Genomic DNA, 20,668 nt, shown 5'->3' with positions numbered 1-20,668 from the left:
TAGCTCAATGCAGTGAATAAGAACATAACAGGGAAATAAAGTGTTGCTGACCAAGTAGCCAGGTTTTCTATATAGACAAAAATCACCTCAAGCAGGGATATTAAAACTCTTTGGAAAATAAACTCTAAATAGCTTTTTGGCTTTGTACTTCATCCTCTAGTCTAACACTACAATTGTTAGACACAAATCAAGCTTTAAAAGGTAGATTTCCTGGTCTCACTAGCCCATGAAAGTTTTCATACCCAAGTCCTAGTTCAATAAAACAAGACAGGACCATCATCAGGAGCAGCTATATAATTTTAATCTAAAGATTTGGGCATACAGAAAGCATTTCACATAAATTCTCTTTAGTCTTTAATTATATGACAGGACATAAAGACCTCAGAAAAATAAGTCTCTTCCCATAGATCTTAACCCTTGGTCTCTGCAGCAAAGACAGTTCCTAGGAATCCAGGTAATATGGTCTGTAAAATATTAATAAATAGGCCTGTCTACTGACTTCTGACTAAAGGACTGCATAAGCCTGAGAAGCAACATGATGGCCCAGTGGTCAGTACTTATATACATGGGCCTTTTGATCCTACATTTTCCTATTAGGTAGTTGGGATTGGTAGTTTCTCATCTTCTAGTCCTAAGTGTTATATTTAAGAGGGCTACATATTACAGTGGACCTTATTCAATGTTAGTTTTGTCAAATGTTGCAAAAGAATCCCAGTAATTAAAGTAAGTCACTAATTCTTTATGCTTCAGTTTCCTATCTCTTAAGTTAGCAATAAGCTCCCATGTTCAACTTCAGCCACATTCAATTTTTAAGAATCTTCAGAAGAAAAAAATGTTTCACATATAGTTAACAAGAATGTTGCTTAATAAGACTTGGGGCTGAGCTCAAAATAAATCTTGGTATAACCTCCTTCTGGTTGCTCTGGAAAGGACACTGATACATAAGGAAGTAACAAAGATGAAAAGCAGAGAAGAAATAACAGCTTGAAGTGAAGAAATGACACAGACCCCCCACATACACACTTTAAAAACTTTATTTATATAAAAAACTCATTTGTTTTTAAAAGCATTAACAAGACAGAAAGAAAAGAGAAAAGGTATGGAGCAGAACACAGGCCCCTTAGTAGTGTTCGGTGGGAAGGTGGGATTTTTGGTTCTCTGGAATTGAATGTTTAGTGTTTTTATAAACAAAAGAGGAAAAAAAAGTTAAAGGTCCCCAAAAGCCCATGGCTGTTCTATTACCCACACCCCACCGAGAAAAAAGAGCACCAGGAACAGAGCAGAAGAGGACAAAAGAAATCAAGAGTGGAGCCGGGTCTGGATGGGGCAATTTCCCCTGTGCAGTATGCTCTTAGGGGTCACAGAGAGCAAAAGGCTCCTTTTTGCCAGAAAAGGTAGATGAAAGGGGGGAAAGGGTAAATGAGAAATTTTAATGCACGAGTAAAGGGGGTGGTGGGTTGTGCACTTTTCTCCTACCCCATAGCCTCAATATATAAGGGAAGGGGAAGAGAGGGATAAAGAACTCCAGTTGCATGGAACAGAGCTTTTAGATTAGATTAAGGGGAGTAGAAGGCAAATAAGGAAAAGGATTAAAAATAATAATAATAATCAACCCGCATAGCAGCTGATTTCTCTAGCCCAACCTGCTAATTAATATATGCTAAAGTGAGAGGAGGCAATACTGGAGGGAGGGGACAATTGGGGAGACCACTTCCCTGTAACTCCTTCAGAATGATGGTAAATTCTGGGCACCTAAGGAGTAAGAGTCACACCACTCACTTCCCTTACCAACCTTACTTTGAGATTCATCAGAATAGAATTTTGGCAAAATCCCACCCATATGCTGTTGAGCAAAAGCTTGCTATGACTGAAATCATGGCTATACCAATCCTCAGTGAAGAATCTGAGGTTCTCTAGGTCACTTCTCTTCTTTCTGCTATTTAGGGCCAATAGTAGGTAAGAAAGCAACAAAATATAATTTGCAAAATTATGAGAAATGAGACTGCAGAGGCAAAGAAAGGCACATGGAAGGGCAGGAGGAGATGCACCCCAGGCCAAAGGCACAAAGAAGAGGCAAAGCCAGGGGCAATCCCCACCTTGTAAGGGTAAAAGGGACAGGAGTTATGTACATCAAGTCCTTTAGTTTGCCAACCAATCCAGGGCAGAGGCAAGGGACAGGCCTATAAGGATAGGAAAAGGAGAAACAGGGGAGTGGGGAAGCCAGTTTCAGACTAATCGTTTCATGTACATTCCTACTAGCTCCTCCTAGAGGTCTTCTTCTTCCCAAAAACACATCTTTCTGCTCCTTCTCAACCGAAAGTCTTCCTTGACATTCTCCCCTTTCTATAGCCTCTTGGAAATGGCCAGGCCAACTCAGCAGACATATCACAGGGCGGGAGAAGTGGGTTAAGGACAGCCTCTGTTTAAGGGGCAGCAGCAATAGCCCAGGGTTGGCATGAGGCTTGCAGAAGAGATGGAGTCTGTAGGTTCTTGATGGTCCCTGCCTTGGAGATGAGGAGAGCAAGGTTTCTTAATCCCAGTTCTAGGAGACCTTCACTTACTCAAGGGTCCTTTGCCAGGTGGCATGTGCCAATGTTGCCGGCCTTCTTTGCTTCAAAAATAGCCATTAGGAATAAGGGAAGAGTTCACACTTTCCCCTCTCTAAAAGAAAATAAAAGTCCCTTCCCCACCAGGAAAAAAATCTTGATTAAGAATCATCAGTTTATCAGACTGCTGGACATTGCATATACAGCATGTAACTTCCAATTCTTCCCACGGCTTCCAGTGAAGATTGCTATTCTCTCCATCCCTCCCTCCACAAAAGGCCAAGAGTTCCAAGGAGAACTGGCAAAAAGAACTAATCTGCAGCAGTTTCTCAAAATATGCAAATAACTGAGTCAGGCTTCTTGGGAGAAAATGGAGGGAATGGGCGAGGGGGAAGCATTGAGACAATTAAACTTCACCGGAAGAAGTTGGGAGTTGATGGAAAGAAGGCAGCCACTTAGGGCTGTAAGGGCAGGAGGCAGCCTGGCAGTTGGCACAATAGTCCAGCGAAGAAAAAGGAAAATCATCAGTCAATTTCACCACCAAAAAATAAAAGTACATATAAGCCCAGATGGAATGGAGACAGTGGTGCTAAATCTTCTGCTGTGGAGAAAAAAGAAAAAGAGAGGATGTTAACGGGGTTGGGATTAAGGAGACCCCCCCCCGCCCCACCTCAAAAAAAGCTGAGCAAGTCTGGAGAAAGGAAAGCAGCACATAATGGAGAATCAGATTACCAGCTGCATGTCCCAGACTCTTAAGAGGTAATAATCACAAAAGCAGAACCCCTCGAGCCCCATGTGGCTGAGACTAGTTAGCCTCTGGCCTGATCAAATCAGCATGATTGACAAATTGACGGCACACAGGAGCCTCCTTCCTCAAGGACAATCTTGGGGGTGACTGAAGGACATACCATGGAGGGGTAAGACACTTGGCCCCCCTCATCATCCAAAACCAACACATCCAACTCTTCCTCCAGAGATTCCTGCCCCTCGTCCTGCTGTGAACACATGCAATTTGTTAGTATGAGTAGAGACAGGAACCTCATGTGTGTGCCAGACCTAGGGAAACTCTGAAAATTTGTAAACTCAAACAAAACAAGATATAATAGTAAGAGAAGGGCAAAACATTCATAAACAGGGAGGAAGAGGAAAAAGGTAATGTTTGAAAATAGATCAGTTAGTGTTAGTCATATCAGTAACACTTTTACAGACATGCTTCCCCCATTTTGACCACTGCAGAATAATGGCCCACGAAATCCCAACATGAGTCAAAACCCTTACTTTTTCCTAAAAACCCCTACCAGAAAAGGATGTGATCTTTCTCTGTACTTTTTTTTGTATTTCACAAAACACATAGGATTCAAAATAGAACTAGCCTTAGACAGATAGCAGTATATAAAAAGAATTTACCATCAAGGGTGTTGTTCCCTTCAATGGCTCCATGTCGCCTAGATCCCCCGATCGATCCAGTGTTCTATTGTGGTCTCCTCTCTCATTTGGTGTGGAATAGTTGTTATCTGGTTAAAAAAAAAAAAAATGTACGCAGAAATATGACATTCCCCTCTACTGTACAATATAAATCAAGCAGATAGGTGTAATTAGGCACCACTGTTGGGAACTGAGCTTGCCAAATGCTCCAGAAAGGCATTGAAGTCTGATGGTCCCAACTTAAAGAACTTGAATCTGGCTGACCGCGGTGGCTCATGCCTGGGCGGACCACTTAAGGCCAGAAGTTCAAGATCAGCCTGGCCAACATGGCGAAACCCCATCTCTACTAAAAATATAAAAATTAGCCAGGTGTGATGGTGTACACCTGTAGTCCCAGCTACTTAGGAGGCTGAAATATGAGAATCACGCCACTGCACTCCAGCTGGGAGTGAAAAAGTGAGACTCTGTCTCAAAAACAGAACTTGAATCTTGAATCTAAGATGGAAGACAATATGTATAAAATACCCAGAATATGACATAATAAAGCTAAACAAGAGGTCTGTCTGAAAATGATATTGGAATTAAAAGAAAAGCGAGTGAAATATGCTGCAGTCATTAGAAAGGACCTGACAAGGGAGAACAGGACTTGAGTTAAACCTTTGGAGACAAAGAGAATTTGGAAAAGCAAAAGGGAAGGACATACCAGTAAGAGGTATTACATGAGCAGAACCAAACTACAGAGTGAAAAGACAGAATAGCAAGCAGAATAGTTAGGCAGAAACAGAATGTATCCATTCACTCCGGAGAAGGAGACTGGGGTAGGAATATAATGGGCTATAAGTTTAGGGACACAAACTTGAATGTGTAGTAATGGGAAAGGCATAGAAAGATTTCTGAAAACCTTTGAGCATGTAGGGATGTGAAAAAAGTAGACAGATCAGATTTTATTAAATTTCCTTACATACTTCAAAATGGAAATGATCAGCCAATGCTCTCCCAGGATAGGAAATGGTTAAGGGTGTTAGAAAAAACACTGTAGAGCTAGACAGCTCTCCTTACCCCAGTGAAATATTACTCCACATCCTTAGGCAGGAATTAATCACATACCTAGCGATTTTGTGTTTGATCCCATATTGCTCATCTGAATTTCTTCCCGATCAGGCTTCTTATCTGTATGAAGTCAGAAAGTTACCCGTGTCAAAATCAATTCTTCAAAATCTGTACACATCATGAAAATTGCTCTCTGGTCCTCCTTTCTTCCCTTCATTCACACTTCTGCTTAGCACCAACTATGTGCACCACAACGCCTGGATAATTTTTAAGTTTTTTGTAGAGATGAGGTCTCACTGCATTGCTCAGGCTGGTCTCAAACTCCTGGGCTCAAGCGATCCTTGCACCTCAGTCTCCCAAAGTACTGGGATTACAGGTGTGAGCCATCACACCTGGCCCTTACAGACTCTTAAATCAAAAAACAATTCCATCTAAACTAGCAGTTTTCAAATTATTTGGTCTCAAGGTCCTTTTATAGTATTAAGAATTATGAGGATCTAAAGAACCTTCATTGGTGTGAGTTATATGTATTAACTGTTACCGTACTGAGAAGTTTAAAGTACCTATTTCACTTAAGTAAACTTATTACATGTTACCATAAACAATCTTCAATAAAATCCTTTACATTTTTGCACATCTCTTTGAAGTTTAGCTTAGATTCTCATATCTGCTTCTGCATTGAATCTGTTGTGATATGTTATTATAGTTAACGTATATCAAGAAAATCCAGCCTCACACAGATAAAAAGTTGGAAAAGAGAGGATGATTTTAATAGTCTTTTCAGATAATTGTGGTTATTATTCTTTAATAGTATATTAATTAATAGTAGTTTCTTAAAGGTTGATAGTAATGTGGAATCTATAACAATCTCTTCATACTGTTTAAAATCCATCGGTCCGTCTTGCACTTTTAATGGATCAATTACCTATGTGCGATTTTGACATATGCATTTGTCACTTGCAAAATACTGCTTCAAGTTATCCAGATGTTCAAAATGCTAACACATAGCATTATACAATATTTTGAAATCACATTTGTTAATATCACTGTTTATTTCATTAGAAATGTCGCTTTTTTTATTTTATTGATGTATTTTTTGAGACAGGGTCTTGCTCTGTTGCCTAGGCTGGAATACAGTGGCACAATCACGGCTCACTGCAGCCTTGACCACCTGGACTCAAGTGATCCCCCTGCCTCAGCCTCCCAAGTAACTGGGACTACAGGAATGTGCCACCATGCCTGGCTAATTTTTTTGTACAGACATGGTCTCATTACGTTGCTCAGGCTGGTCTCAAATTCCTGGGCTCAAATGATCCTCCTGCCTCAGTCTCCCAAAGTACTTAAATTATAAGCATGAGACACTGCACTCAGCCTAGAAAAGTCTTTTCAGTATTGGGAAGTTACCAGGCTCACAGTAGCAAATAAAAGTTTTTCAAAACTACAATTTCCACTTGAAAGCTCAGGCAGCAAACACTGTGTTCTTGTCCTCAAAGCAACAAGCTTATCGCATTCATTTTTTGAGGAAATGTCTGCCAAATGCGCACATCTGAATAATCCCTTTGTCTACCAGACATTGTTTTCCAAGTAAAAATGGTGTTCCATTAAACAAAGTGGCTAGTGTGACTGGGTGCAGGATGTAATCCCAACACTTGACCAAGGCAGGAGGATCACTTGACACCAGGAGTTTAGGACCAGCCTGGATAACATAGAGAGACCCCATCTCAAAATAAATAAATAAACAAACAATTAAAAAGTGGCCAGTCTAACTAGTAACTGAAACAATAACATAAGTACATTTCCTTAAGACAACCATCATGCTTTAATATGCTATTTCATCAGTACAGAATATTAAAAAGATGTATACTCAAGGGTAGAAAAATAATAAAAGTGATTTTATTTTCTTATGAGATGGAGTCTCTACTCTGTCGCCCTGGCTGGAGTGCAATGGTGCGATCTTGGCTCACTGCAACCTCCGCCTCCTGGGTTCAAGTGATTCTCCTGCCTCAGCCTCCTGAGTAGCTGGGATTATAGGGGTCCACCACCACACCTGGCTAATTTTTGTATTTTTAGTAGAGATGGGGTTTCACCGTGTTGGCCAGGCTGATCTTAAACTTCTGACCTCAGGTGATCCGCCCTCCTCAGCCTCCCAAAGTGCTAGGATTACAGGCATGAGCTACCACACCTGGCCTGATTTTTTTTCTTCTCCAATTAAGTGAAAATGGCTCTCTGCTTTTACCTATGTGAGTGGCAATGAAGACTACAATGACTCATTCAGCTTTATGTCACTGCTAAGTCACCAGAAGCATCACTACTTTCTGTGCCATAAGTACAAATGGTAACAGTCTTGGGACTCTCAGACCACACTTTAAGAACCAATAATCAAGGAAAAAGCCAGGTGTGATTAAGATAATAATGGTCACAATATACACTTCATGTGAAAAAGAAAAAAATCACAAAACAAAATATATAATTCATCTCAGAGGAAAATGTGTTTGCTCACATGGTAAAATGTTTAAAAGATACAAGTGGTTTTCTCTGGATAATAGAAACAAGTGATTTTTTGTTATTTTCTGATTGTTTATATTTTGTAATTTTAAAATAGTAACTATCTATTATAATATTCGGTATTAAATGGAAATTTAAAAGGAGAAAAAATAGAGAAAACAGACTAGAGTTCACTTTACAGTGTTTTAAGTTCACAAGCAATGATAAGGGAATCACACTCAGGTTAATTACCTGTTTTGTTTTAATTTCTAATGCTTAGACCTACCCATTTCTGCATTAGGATCCTGGAGTGGAGAATTATTCCCCTCCCCCAAAAGACTACCTAATTCAGAAATAATATATATCCTATTTGTTAGTAAGCCACCTAGAACAGCAAGAGTGGCTAAAAGGAGAGGGTGTGCCTTCTGGATACTGCACCTGATTTTTGGTTCCGGTCAATGAGAGGGAGAGTACTATCATCGTATGAATGACTGCTCTGGCTTCGGGAAGCATTGTTTAGATTCACCTAGAGGCAAACACAAATGCAATAATATCACAGAATACTGAATTCACCCATATCTTATGCTCTAATGGGCATAAACCTCTAGGTTCCTATTCCCAAATAGAATTACGAAAAAGCAACTCATAAGAGTTGAATAAATAACCTAGATAGTGAAACAAACTAGGATATTATGGCTTCTATTTGTGTTCCAGAACAGGAGATTACAAAGGATCCAAATGTTGATACTATCAGAAGAAAATACAGTTTCAGAGAATAGTAAAAATTCCCTCAAAGGGCTATGGTAGATTTGGGCAAAAGTCAAAAAGGCCATCATCCTTCATTATCACCTGCACCTAAAGTATGTTATGACATAGAGGGATGCCTGAGCTGTGTCGGCAACAAATGAATTGTAGACACACATCATCCTTTTGAGGAGTAAACCAAATGTTTTTCTTTCTTTTTTTTTTTTTGAGACAGGGTTTAGCTATATTGCCCAGGCTGGAGTGCAGCAGTGTGATTTCGGCTCACTGCAACCTCCACCTCCTGAGCTCAAGCGATCCTCCCACCTCAGCCTCCTGAGTTGCTGGGACTACTGGCAAATGACACAACTGGCTACTTCTTTTATTTCTATTTTTGGTAGAGATGGGTTTTACCATGTTGCCCAGCCTGGTCTCACACCCCTAGGCTCAAGCAATCCACCTGCCTCAGCCTCCCAAAGTGTTCAAATACAGGTTTGAGCCAACACGCCTGGCCAAATAATTCCTAATTAAGAAATATGGGTCAAAAATAGATTTAACATGAGGCCGGGTGCAATGGCTCACGCCTGTAATCCTAGCACTTCGGGAGGCCGAGGCAGGCGGATTGCCTAAGCTCAGAGTTCAAGATTAGCCTGGCCAACATGATGAAACCTCATCTCTACTAAAAATACAAAAAATCATCTGGGCATGGTGGTGTGCACCTGTAGTCCCAGCTACTGGGGAGGCTGATGCTCAAAAATCACTTGAACCCGGGAGGTGGAGGTTGCAGTGAGCCAAGACTGCACCACTTCACTCCAGCCTGGGCGACTGAGTGAGATTCTGTCTCCAAAAAAGAAAAAAAAAAATAGATTTAACATGATGGTGAAATGGAAGAAACCAAAGACAACAGAAGCATTATCCTGGGACCAAGAAAAAAAAAAAAAAGTAAAAGTCTTGGTCTCAAAAGTTACTATACCTGAAAGTCTGATTTCTTCCATCCTTCTTTCTCCAGTGGCTTCCGCAGTTCCTTATATCCCCAGATTGTTTGTAATACAAGTGCTGCTGCTCGAACTTCTTTTTCTGAGCGGTTCCTTTGGAGGAAAGTAACACCATATGGAATTTGGATATAAGACCAGGAAAAAAGCTTAGACCCTATATCCTCTAATAACATAAGAATATAAAATGCCAGGGGCAGGGCATGGTGGCTTATGCCTGTAATCCCAGCACTTTGGGAGGCCAAGGCAGGTGGATCACCTGAGGTTAGGAGATGGAGACCATCCTGGATAACACGGTGAAACCCCATCTCCACAAAAATACAAAAGAGTAGCTGGGCATAGTGGCACACACCTGTAGTCCCAGCTACTCAGGAGGCTGAGCCTGGAGAATCACTTGAACCCGGGAGGTGGAGGTTGCAGTGAGCTGAGATTGCACCACTGCACTCCAGCCTGGGTGACAGAGTAAGACTCTGTCTCAAACAAACAAACAAACAAGAATATAAATGCCAAAATGGGTTAAATCAAATTTTTACCAAATCCTGTATTCTATCCCAAATAGTGACACAAAAAAAGTCTGACATATGAGCCTATTATCAATTTATGGATCAACATCAAGACAGATAATAGAGCAATAGGTCTTCACATTTTACATGTAAATAAGGGGAAATTTCCTTTTTTTTTTTTTGAGATGAAGTGTCGCTTTGTCGCCCAGGCTGGAGTGCAGTGGCGCGGTCTTGGCTCACTGCGAGCTCCGCCTCCCGGGTTCACACCATTCTCCTGCCTCAGCCTCCCGAGTAGCTGGGACTACAAGCGCCTGCCACTACACCTGGCTAATTTTTTCTATTTTTAGTAGAGACAGGGTTTCATCATGTTAGCCAGGATGGTCTCGATCTCCTGACCTCGTGATCTGCCCGCCTTGGCCTCCCAAAGTGCTGGGATTACAGGCATGAGACACCACGCCCAGCTTCCTTTTTCTTAGTAACCAAAAGAAGGAAACAACTCCCCACTCACTCAAATTCTTCTGATTGTAATTTTAGGTGGTACGCTCACCCTGATTTGTTGATCAACACCAGCTTCTCAATACCCTGTGTCTCTCGAAGCTTTTTGGCAGCCTCCAAGTTCTCAGCGATAACCTCATTGATAGTGTTCAAAATAGAGACCACAGTGTCCTCAGAGAAATTCCAAGAGGAGTTCTGCTGTCCTCCTGGCAGATTCTTTACCAAGTTAGGAATAGCATGTTTACCTAGTCAGAAAGAATGTATGCAGGGAGAAAAGATCAAGTCAGGTCATGAAGAGCCTTACATTATAATTAATTGCATTAATCATATCAAGTGTAGGTGCCATCCATAAGAATCAACTTCATTATCCTATAAGATTATCATCTCAAAAGGGCTAAGGACCTGAAATAGCCATGAATTTACTGTCCTACCTATTCCTTTATTTCTTTTCTACTTCAACCACATTGAAAGTGTACATACTGTATATTAGATAAGCTACACAGTACCTGAAAAGATAAAGTACCTTTCAGATACTCTAATGAAAATATCTTGAATATTATAATAATTTGATAGAAGAGTTATTATGAATTTAAAATATAAATAAACAACTGGGCTCCGCTACTAACTAGCTACATTAACTCTGGGCAATTTACTTAACTTCCATGAGTTAAGTAATTTCCTTATCCTATAAAAAAAAATGGATCTTTGTAAAGTGGTGAGGATTAAATGAAAACACAGAAGCGTTTAACAATACCTAGTAACAAAGTAAGTGCTCAATAAATAATAGCAATTATTATTCTATTTTTGAAGAGTCGTCATTTGTTTTCTTTCCAAGAACCATTAAATTAAAACCCTTACCAACTCTCACATTCAGGAACTATGAAGTGGGGGAGGGTCCTTCCCTTCAGTCATTTCAATAAATTCAATAAATTATTAGGCACCTGCTGGACTACAAACACTGTACTAAATTTTGAGGTAATAGTTAGCATTCAACTCCTCACCAATTAATTCTTTGTTGCGAGCATCCACAGCCAGGTTTCTCAGTGCTCCAGACGCAGCTTTCACCACCCGTTCATGTTCATTAGTCAGGAGGTCAGCTATGGCAGAAAGAGCCTTCTCTTGACGCAGAGCAGAGCGGATGTATCGACCATACTAGAATAGCACATAGAAAGGGGTAGAACAAATTACAAATGGCAGCAAACTAGTTATCTAAGTTTTCCCATCTCCAAATCCATTTTCTAAAAGGTACTTTACCGTCCAGCGCCCAGCACACAAGTTCTGGATAGCTCCAGCTGAGGCTTCTAAGATGGCAGGAGTCTTGCTCTCCTTAAGAAGTGAGATGTATATTCGAACCACCTCTGGCTGAAATAAGAGCTCATAGCCTGCACAATAGAGAAAAAGAAGGCAGAAGGTGCTAATCGGTACCAATAAACCAGGCTCTAGCTGGCTGGAGTCCAGCCTTAATACTCCTGGTTGATGGATTTATGCTTCTATACCATCAGGTTCCCTAAACTTTCTCACACTCTCTACAGCAAATTTAGAGGCCAAATTCCATGTCTTAAGAATAATAAGGCCGGGCACGGTGGCTCAACACCTGTAATCCCAGCACTTTGGGAGGCCGAGGCGGGCAGATCACGAGGTCAGGAGATTGAGACCATCCTAGCTAACATGGTGAAAGCCTGTCTCTACTAAAAATACAAAAAATTAGCTGGGCGTGATGGTGGGCGCCTGCAGTCCCAGCTACTCGGGAGGCTAAGGGCAGGAGAATGGGGTGAACCTGGGAGGCAGAGCTTGCAGTGAGCCAAGTTCACGCCACTGCACTCCAGCCTGGGCGACAGAGTGAGACTCCGTCTCAAAAAAAAAAAAAAAAAAAAAAAAAAAAAAAAAAATCCATGCTAAGAGTGGAACAAATATCAACTCATTATACTCAACTCCTCTCTTTCCTTCCTTCTTGCCTCCTCCCCCATAGCTTTGCCTTTGGTTCTACCATGAGCGCTCAGGGGCTCCATTTAGCTCATTGACAGCACTCAAGGTTAAAAATTCCTCATCTCAAATCAATTATTTCTAACTTAACCCAGTCATTCTTCCCATCTTTACAATTACTACAATGGTCCATTACAGATTAAACGTTGACAATTTTTATATCCATGGAGAGCTGTGAACTTTGGACTCACTGTATTGATGAATATAAAGATCCAAATTTCTTATAGTAAGGTGTAAAAATTATCTCTTTTTTTCTTTTTGAGACGGAGTCTCTATCTGTCGCCCACGCTGGAGTGCAGTGGCGCAATCTCAACTCACTGCAACCTCCGCCTCCCGGGTTCAAGCGATTCTCCTGCCTCAGCCTCCAGAGTAGCTGGGATTACAGGCACCCGCCACCATGCCCAGCTAATTTTTGCATTTTTAGTAGAGACAGGGTTTCACCATGTTGGCCAGGCTGGGCTCAAACACCTGACCTCAGGTGACCTGCCCGCCTCAGCCTCACAAAGTGCTGGCATTACAGTCATGAGCCACCGCGCCCAGCCTAAAAAGTATCTTTCTTAGTAAAGGAGCTTCTTTTAAAAGTGAGGTTTAAGTCTCAGGCACTGTAGTGGTCGTTTATGGTTCCCAAATTTCTGCTCTAGACCACCATCAGGACCTTATTCTATCCTCAAGTAACATGAATAACTGCCTTAACAAGCAGTCCTTTGTAAGTTACTGCTGTAATACCATACAGCTTCCCAATACTTTCACAATCATTTCAATCTGTAAGTTGGAAAAGAGAGGACAATAAACATATTACATAAAGTCTGCTGTTAGATTACCAAATATCTTATCTTTGTACTATGTTTATGAGACCTCTGGAGACTGAGAAGATAACTTACCCCGAGCTGGACTCGTTCTTTTAGGGAAATCCACTGTGTCATTTGCTGGATCCTCTATGGGTTTTTTCCCTATAAAAACGAAAAAGGGCAGGAAAAGGGGTAAGTCAGTTTAAAACAGAAAAGATTCCACCTGGCACATTTTTCATTCTTCGGTCAGAACCTTTTGATCACAGATGCACCACGAGGGGCAAAGGGCGGGTGGGGGCAACTTGTTCCAGCAGGGGACTATTCAGAAACAAGGATAGAAAACAGGCAGCAGATAGGTAAGATGAGGATGACCATTGTTGATGCTATTGTCCTGAGCTCTGATAATGGGAACTGCTGTCCAGAAACAGCATGCCATGAGCTATTAGCTCCAAAGAGCTAAACCTGTTTCAGTGTCTTCCTCAACTGAACTTTCCTACATGCATAGACAGGGAAGGGTTAGGCAAGGACATACTAGGGAAGTTAAAACCAAAACATGCAAATTAGAAGTAGAATAGCACCTTAAAAGACTCCACTCACCTCTGGAGAACCACTCATCTTCCAGTGCATCACCCAAGGCAGAAAGCAGAGAAGAGAAAAGAAATAAGAAAAATGCAGGAGAAAGATGTCAGCAGAATCATGGGCAAATAAGCAGGGAAGCACAGAGAAGAAAAGAAAAACACAGAAAATGCAAAGGACGTATGGGGAAGAAGGTCCCAGATTAGTTGAGTTCTCATTTTCCACTGCCGCACTCATTGATACCACCACCACCACCACCATCACCACCAACACACCACCACCACCACCACCACCACCATCACCACCAACACACCACCACCACCACCCCACCACCAAACCTTGAATGAAGCACACAACACAGGAGAAGCAGCAAAGCAAAAAGACATCTGTAACCAGGCAGACTCCCATACTGCTTGCCAAGTATTTTGTACCTTAAGCTAAAGTGTTCCTTCCTTTCCCTGTCCCACATTAAAGAGTAAGAAACAGGAACCAAGACTCACCTTTGCCCTTCTTGGCCCCAAAGCAACTGGCAGCATGTGGCCCAGTATTGTTGGCAACATTGGGAGCTGCCTCTTGGTAACGCTCTGCCTGTGGGATCTCCCGGTGAACTTGATATGATAAGTTCCGAAGGAGGCAAACACAGTTCTCTACAAGCTTAGGTACACAAGATAAAAGGGCCAATGAGAAAAAAGAATGTCTATTGTGATTTCTCCACAAGTACAGGTTTCCATGACTCAGGTATTAAAATGTTGATATTCAAATGCATAACCCAATCCATAACTTCTCAGGATGCCTCTTAAGCGCTCCAGGCTTCTTGAAATCCCTGTAGCCTCAGGCTAATGGAAGGCCCAACTATGGACTAATTGGCTTCTGCCACTACTTGGTGTGTGACTGAAACTTGGATCATCATTCTTACTACTTAGACAATGTATAATTTTGGAAGACAGCTAAGCAGCTTTAAAATATATAGGTGACAGATTTTTAAAAAAAGAAAAAAAAAGCCGGGCACAGTGGCTCACACCTATAATCCCAGCACTTTGGGAGGCTGAGGCAGGTGGATCACCTGAGGTTGGGAGTTCAAAACCAGCCTGGCCAACATGGTGAAACCCTGTCTCTACTAAAATACAAAACTTAGCTGGGCATGGTGGCAGGTGCCTATAATCCCAGCTACTCGGCTGAAGCAGGAGAATCGCTTGAACCCAAGAAGGAGAGGTTGCAGTGAGCCAAGATCATGCCACTGTACTCCAGCCTGTGCGACAGAGCCAGACTCCATCTCAAAAAAACAAACAAAACACATGTTTTCTTTCAAGTTGAATGCCCACTTTAAGGAGTAGGGGCTTGGCTGGGCACAGTGGCTAATGCCTGTAATCCCAACACTTTGGGAGGCTGAAGTGGATGGATCACGTGAGGTCAAGAGTTTGAGACCAGCCTGGCCAACATGGTGAAATGTACTAAAAATACAAAAATTAGCTGGGCGTGGTGGTGGGTGCCTATAATCCCATCTACTTGGGAGGCTGAGGCACGAGAATCACTTGAACCCAGGAAGCGGAGGTTGCAGTGAGCTGAGATCACATCACTGTACCCCAGCCTGGGCAACAGAGTAAGACTCTGTCTCAAAAACAAGGGGTAGGGGCCAGTAAAAATAGTTAACATTACTTGAAAGCCTGAGATAATAGGTCTCTGACCTACAGATACTTCATAGTTGTGGTGAATGGAATTCACTCGGTCATTAAAGGTAAGACAAGCACTTACCTTGCTGTCTGAATCCTTCTGCCCAATCTCAGCCTGAACAATGAAAATGAGGGCATCAACTAAACCATCACATTCCCGAAGTTTCCGGCGAGCTTCACTCCTCTCTGAGCTTACATTCCTGAGGGGAAACCAGAAGCTTCAAGATGACTCAAATCCACCTCCCTTAAATATCCCTCAACACCTACAAGATTCCTGAATATTTTTTTCTACTCACTATAATAGTGAATACCTATCATAAGCAAGGTACTGCAGTTCAGAGAAAGTTGATTAACAGTCCCCGCCTTCTGAATGTTTATATCACTGTGGGGTAGGGGTTAATGATACATACCAGATGCAGTAATTCAAGATGGAATATACACTTCTTGTATGGAAGTATAATACATATGTAGAACAGAGCACAGAGGTGTATTCCAAAGAGAGAAAGATTATAGAGCAGCATGTATAGGATATAAAAATAATTCAGGAAAACTTTAATAAAATAAAGGCACTTGAGTTTAACCACAAAAAGATAAATAAGAAGAGAAAGGCATTCACGGAAAGAACAGACCTTCCTCACCCATGCCCTAACCTCCTAGTGCTCTGTACCCCTTTTGCTGCATTTTTCACAGCCTGACTTGAAATACAGATAACTAGGGCAAGGACATAGACAAGTCCAGGACTAGACCACCTTACATGTGGTAGATGCTGAACAAAAGCTTACCAAAGTAGATGAACAAAGTCAAAGAGGCATAAAAGTGAAGAGGATGTGTGGGGAACAGCAAGAAAACTGATACAGGTACATGTGGTATACGTAAGAGAATAGCAACAAAGGTAGAAAGACAGGTTGGAGTTACAGTATGCAATACAGATAGGAATGGAGGCTAAAGAATAGGCTAAAGAATTTTAATTGTTTTTTAAGGAAATTTAAGTCAGTCCTCAAAAATTCACCTTCATATTCTCAAAGCCCCTATCGTTACCTAAGGCAGCCAGCTGTGTTGGTGAGCACCGATTCCCACTCAATATGGCGTGGCTTACAGTCTTCATTAGGTTCCCGCTCCCAACCAGAATGAGGAATGATCACTTCATCTGTCAAGGCATGCAGTGCATGGTCCACAATCTCCATTTTGATGGAGTCATGGGATGAAAGATTCCACAGGGTTCCTGGAAGAGACAACTCATCAGATGGCTCTTGAGCATTCAAGACAACATGTCTGAAGAACATCAAAGAGAATCCCCTATTATATCATTTCTCAGTCTTCCCCAGTGACCAAATACCTTGTAGTAATATTCAAGTTTTGTTTGCGAACCTCAGCAAGAAACATGTTCTATATTACAGCTCATAATAAACATACAGATCATGAAATAAGGTTTTGTAAAGCAATATTTAACGATAAACAATGCTCTCTGATCTATCTATACCAGAGTTTTTCAACCTCAGCACCACTGACATTTTGAGCCAGATAATTCTTTGCTATGAGGAGCTGTCTTGTCTGTTGCTGGATGTTTAGCAGTATACCTAGCCTTTACTCACCAGATGCCAGTAGCACTCCCTCTCTCCTGTTCTAAGTTATAACAACCAAAAATATCTCCAACACTACAAATGTCCGAATGTCCTCAGGGCAGGGCAGGCAAAATGGCCCACAACTGAGAAGCAATGGTCTATATTACTTTTTCTTTATTCCTTTCCCTTAGGAATGCTGATTATGCTCCACAAAATTGTGTTTTATTCACTAATGGATCACACAAATAGATCACAACCCACAATCTGAAAAACTACTGTTCTAAATAAAGCAAGGACCACAGGCTTAAATGTCTATATGGGCCAAGCAGGTGAGTCAAGAGAGGAAGATATTTAAAAGAAATTACAAGCATGTGAAAAAATAGCAGTTGACAGCTCCATGTTTGGGAAACAACATCCTAAACGGCTGTAGTTGGTCAGATAATAGAATGTGTTGGAGATTAGTGTAAATTAGAGAACACATGCTCCAATCAGTTCAGACCAAATACTGCTAGGAAAGAAAAGAGATCCATTGTTAACAACTTTTCCACATTTTTAATAGAAGCCAAGAATCTGGAATTTTAAGTGAAATCTTCTGAATTTTAAACATCAGCAACCAGTTCTTTAAAATTTCAAAAATGCTGTGTGATCCAAACAAATCTGTGAGATGGATTTGACCCAAGGCCACCAGTTCACAACCTTCCATCAAAAGTAAAAGGTCTGGAAATCCCTCTAGTTCTTAACATCACTAGAGAGTAACAGTGACTTAGCAATTTTCCTTAGGCCTAGAACTCACCAGTAATGACTTCAGTAAGGTCCATATCACGAGCCTTTCGGAGCAATCGCACAAGGGCAGGCACACCATCACAGTTTTTTATGGCAATCTTGTTATCCTGGTCACGTCCAAAAGAGATATTCTTGAGAGCTCCACAGGCTCCAAGGTGCACTTCCTTTTTGGGATGGTCTAACAATCCCACCAGTACTGGGATGCCCTTGAGCTTCCGCACGTCAGTCTTCACCTTGTCATTGCGGTAGCATAAGTGTTGCAGGTATGCAGCTGCATTGGACTTGACAGCATCCAAGCGGAATCCAAGCATGGCGATCACCTCTGGCAGCTCTGGCTGTCTCCAGTTAGGAGGTGGGGGCCCTCCTTTGCGCAGGCTATCCAAGCTTGCTAAACTTCCTCGCTCATGCTGGGCCAAAGGAGCCCAATAGTATTGATCCGATGGCACCTCCTCACCAATCATGTCTTCGTAGCTCCTGAGAAGTTTCGGAATAACCAAGAGAATACATCAAGTCATTATGGCTAGCTTCCTGGACATTCCCATTACCCTCAACTGCAAAGCAGGATTAAATGGAGTTTCAGTGTGCTCATCTTCTCTCTCCTTTGCATGAATAATATACTGACCAATTTTCCTCAATGGGTTAGGAAAAATAAAAGGTAATAATCTTAAAGACACCTACAATTTAATTAAAACTACACTTTTTTCTTTGAAGTCTGCAGGCTTAGAAAGTAACAAGCATTCAGGAGAGGCTAATCAAAAAGAAAGAACCAAATCCTTATTACTTATCATTTATTTGAATGATACCTGACAGCTATTAACTTTTCTAGGTAGAGATCAGGATAAACTCTCAAAAAGCAGAATTAACCAAAGTAACTGACTCAATGCCACAGAAGTCTGAGAACAGTTCCTTAACCAAACAGGAAATTAGGCATTTATACACAGGAAACAACTGGTGGGTTAAGACCTTTAAATACATTTCATATTTAAGCTTCTCCTTATCCTATTTTGGAAATTATAAAAGATGGATTGATAGAGAAAAACTAATAAAGGGCTTCCTGCTACATTATAGGAGGATCTGGGTTTGGTACTGATGAAGTATAAATTTGAAAAGTAATTTTCACAGTCATCCCAAGGTCATGTCTGCTACTCAACAAATGTGTTAGCGGTAAGATTCCATCCTCCAATTTCTAAAGACAATACCTCCAGTTCTTTCAAAATGGAGCCTATTCACCAACATCACATTTGGGAAGCCCAGCCACTAGGAACAGAGAAAGCAATTGAAAGTAAGAAAAATCAAACCAGGAGACAATTCTTCCTGTTTCAGTACTACCAACAACCACTAGAGGGTGAGTCTGTCACACTATTATTTATTCATAACTACCAGGAAGAAAGAAACCCATTATCTGTGAGCTCATCTCTTTCTGGCTCCCACAGGAGAGGAGAATCTATTGTGTGGAGCTCTCCAAATAAGCCGTTGTTTGTTCTACAAAACCACTCCCACTGTCACCAAATACTCAAGGTTGCCCTGAGCAGAAGAGCTGCCTCACAGGTATCAACATCAACTATGCAACAGTGATTCAGATAGACAAAGCATTTAGTAAAACATGACCAAGATGGTCTTAAAATAACACGGAAACAGGACCAGTCGTGGTGGCTCACATCTGTAATCCCAGCACTTTGGGAGGCTGAGGTGGGCGGATTACCTGAGGTCAGAAGTTCAAGACCAGCATAGCCAACATGGCAAAACCCTATCTCTACTAAAAATATAAAAATTAGCTGGGCGTGGTGGTAGGCACCTGTAATCCCAGCTACTTGGGAGGCTAAGGCAGGAGAATCACTTGAACCCAGGAGGTGGAGGTTGCACTGCACTCCAGCCTGGGCAACAGAGCAAGGCTCCATCTCAAAAAACAAACAAACACAGAAACAAAATGAATAGCTTAGATAGCTAAGTTTTAAAAGTAGGCTATTGAGCAGTATGTTAAGATTCCATTTTTGTAGAGGGAAAATAGGATACAGTTACATGTACAATAAAAAAACCTCAAAGGATATGCAAGAAAATGTTAACAGTGGTTCTTTATCAATAGGTGGTATGCTTCTCTGGGTTTTTCAGGTTCCGTATTGAACATGTTTAACCTCTATTATTAATATACAGAATTATAAGAACAATTACCATAACCAAAATTTCCAAATAACTCTATATCTTTTTCTATATAGAGGCAGTGGATTGGACATTCTTTCCTCTGTTTTACAAGTAACAAAGCTGTGCCCAAGAAGACCAAATGACTTGCTTGAGGCTACTTAGCTAGTGGCAAAGGCACAACTAGAACCAAGGTCTCAGGGTTCAGTGCTTTTTCCACTAATCACTGCCTCACTGTTTAAGTTTGACCTTGTATTACTCTTCTAGCCTAGAACGGGAAGCGGCAAATATTCTTGCTAGTCAAGCAGGTTTCCAAGTCCATTGCTACCCTGGAACAAACCCAACCAAGAACGGCCCAAAACTCTATGTGAACTAGCACAATTAGGGACGGCAGAGAATGACCTGGCCACCCACACCCATCTGGGTCCAATCACTCTTTACTAATGAGGAAGTCAGAAAAAGCAGACTTGCAGTAGAGCCAACACCCTGGACAGACTGCTTCAATGATGGCTGTTATCTACCACTGTTCTAGGTTGCACCAGCCGAGGTCTGGTGCTCCTGGAGGAATAAAAATGACTAACATGGGAGTTGGATTAGCTATCCAAGATACCTGAAAGGTGAGTGACTCAGTCTTAGATAATGGGGCCTCTACCCCTAGGCCCAGCCCTGTTCACTCTTAACCAAAGCTACCTAATATATGAGGAAAATTAGCACCAAGGCATTTGCTTTAAAAGGTCATGACCCCATATAGAGAAATTCAGCAACAGCTGCTAGGATATCCTTACCATCAATACAACCATAAATCATCCCTTGTTTCTTATTATTTCTCTTTGCGTGGAAAACACTGTTTCTAATTTATTCTGAAGCAGCATTGGCAATCCATGGGCCAAACCTGTTTTGTACACCCCAGAATGCTTTATATATATATATATAT

At 41.4% G+C, this 20,668-nt stretch overlaps 1 protein-coding gene across 14 annotated transcripts in view; it reads right to left on the bottom strand.

Annotated features, from left to right (window-relative positions):
- Positions 1-279: 279 nt before the first annotated feature.
- Positions 280-20,668, bottom strand: part of CTNND1 (catenin delta 1) — a 57,432-nt gene continuing 37,043 nt past the window's right edge. For 4 of the 14 annotated variants that reach the window (XM_017851333.1, XM_017851341.1, XM_017851342.1 and 1 more), the window contains 15 exons: positions 17,609-18,072; positions 16,292-16,475; positions 15,336-15,453; positions 14,084-14,237; positions 13,605-13,622; positions 13,101-13,169; positions 11,491-11,618; positions 11,238-11,388; positions 10,289-10,481; positions 9,220-9,334; positions 7,944-8,031; positions 5,079-5,141; positions 3,954-4,060; positions 3,455-3,541; positions 280-3,147 (listed from right to left, as the gene is read on the bottom strand). In XM_017851333.1, the coding sequence (XP_017706822.1) occupies positions 3,136-3,147; positions 3,455-3,541; positions 3,954-4,060; positions 5,079-5,141; positions 7,944-8,031; positions 9,220-9,334; positions 10,289-10,481; positions 11,238-11,388; positions 11,491-11,618; positions 13,101-13,169; positions 13,605-13,622; positions 14,084-14,237; positions 15,336-15,453; positions 16,292-16,475; positions 17,609-18,072 (1,951 nt within the window). In that variant the 3' untranslated portion in view covers positions 280-3,135. The remainder of the gene's footprint in view (positions 3,148-3,454; positions 3,542-3,953; positions 4,061-5,078; positions 5,142-7,943; positions 8,032-9,219; positions 9,335-10,288; positions 10,482-11,237; positions 11,389-11,490; positions 11,619-13,100; positions 13,170-13,604; positions 13,623-14,083; positions 14,238-15,335; positions 15,454-16,291; positions 16,476-17,608; positions 18,073-20,668) is intronic. The other 10 variants (XM_017851346.1, XM_017851339.1, XM_017851340.1 and 7 more) reach the window with 5 other exon arrangements.

This window comes from Rhinopithecus bieti, unplaced genomic scaffold, assembly GCF_001698545.2.
Source record: "Rhinopithecus bieti isolate Rb0 unplaced genomic scaffold, ASM169854v2 scaffold_33444, whole genome shotgun sequence".
NCBI lineage: Eukaryota > Metazoa > Chordata > Mammalia > Primates > Cercopithecidae > Rhinopithecus > Rhinopithecus bieti.
Note: the sequence above shows the minus strand (reverse complement) of the source record. Positions and strands in the feature narration are given on the sequence as shown.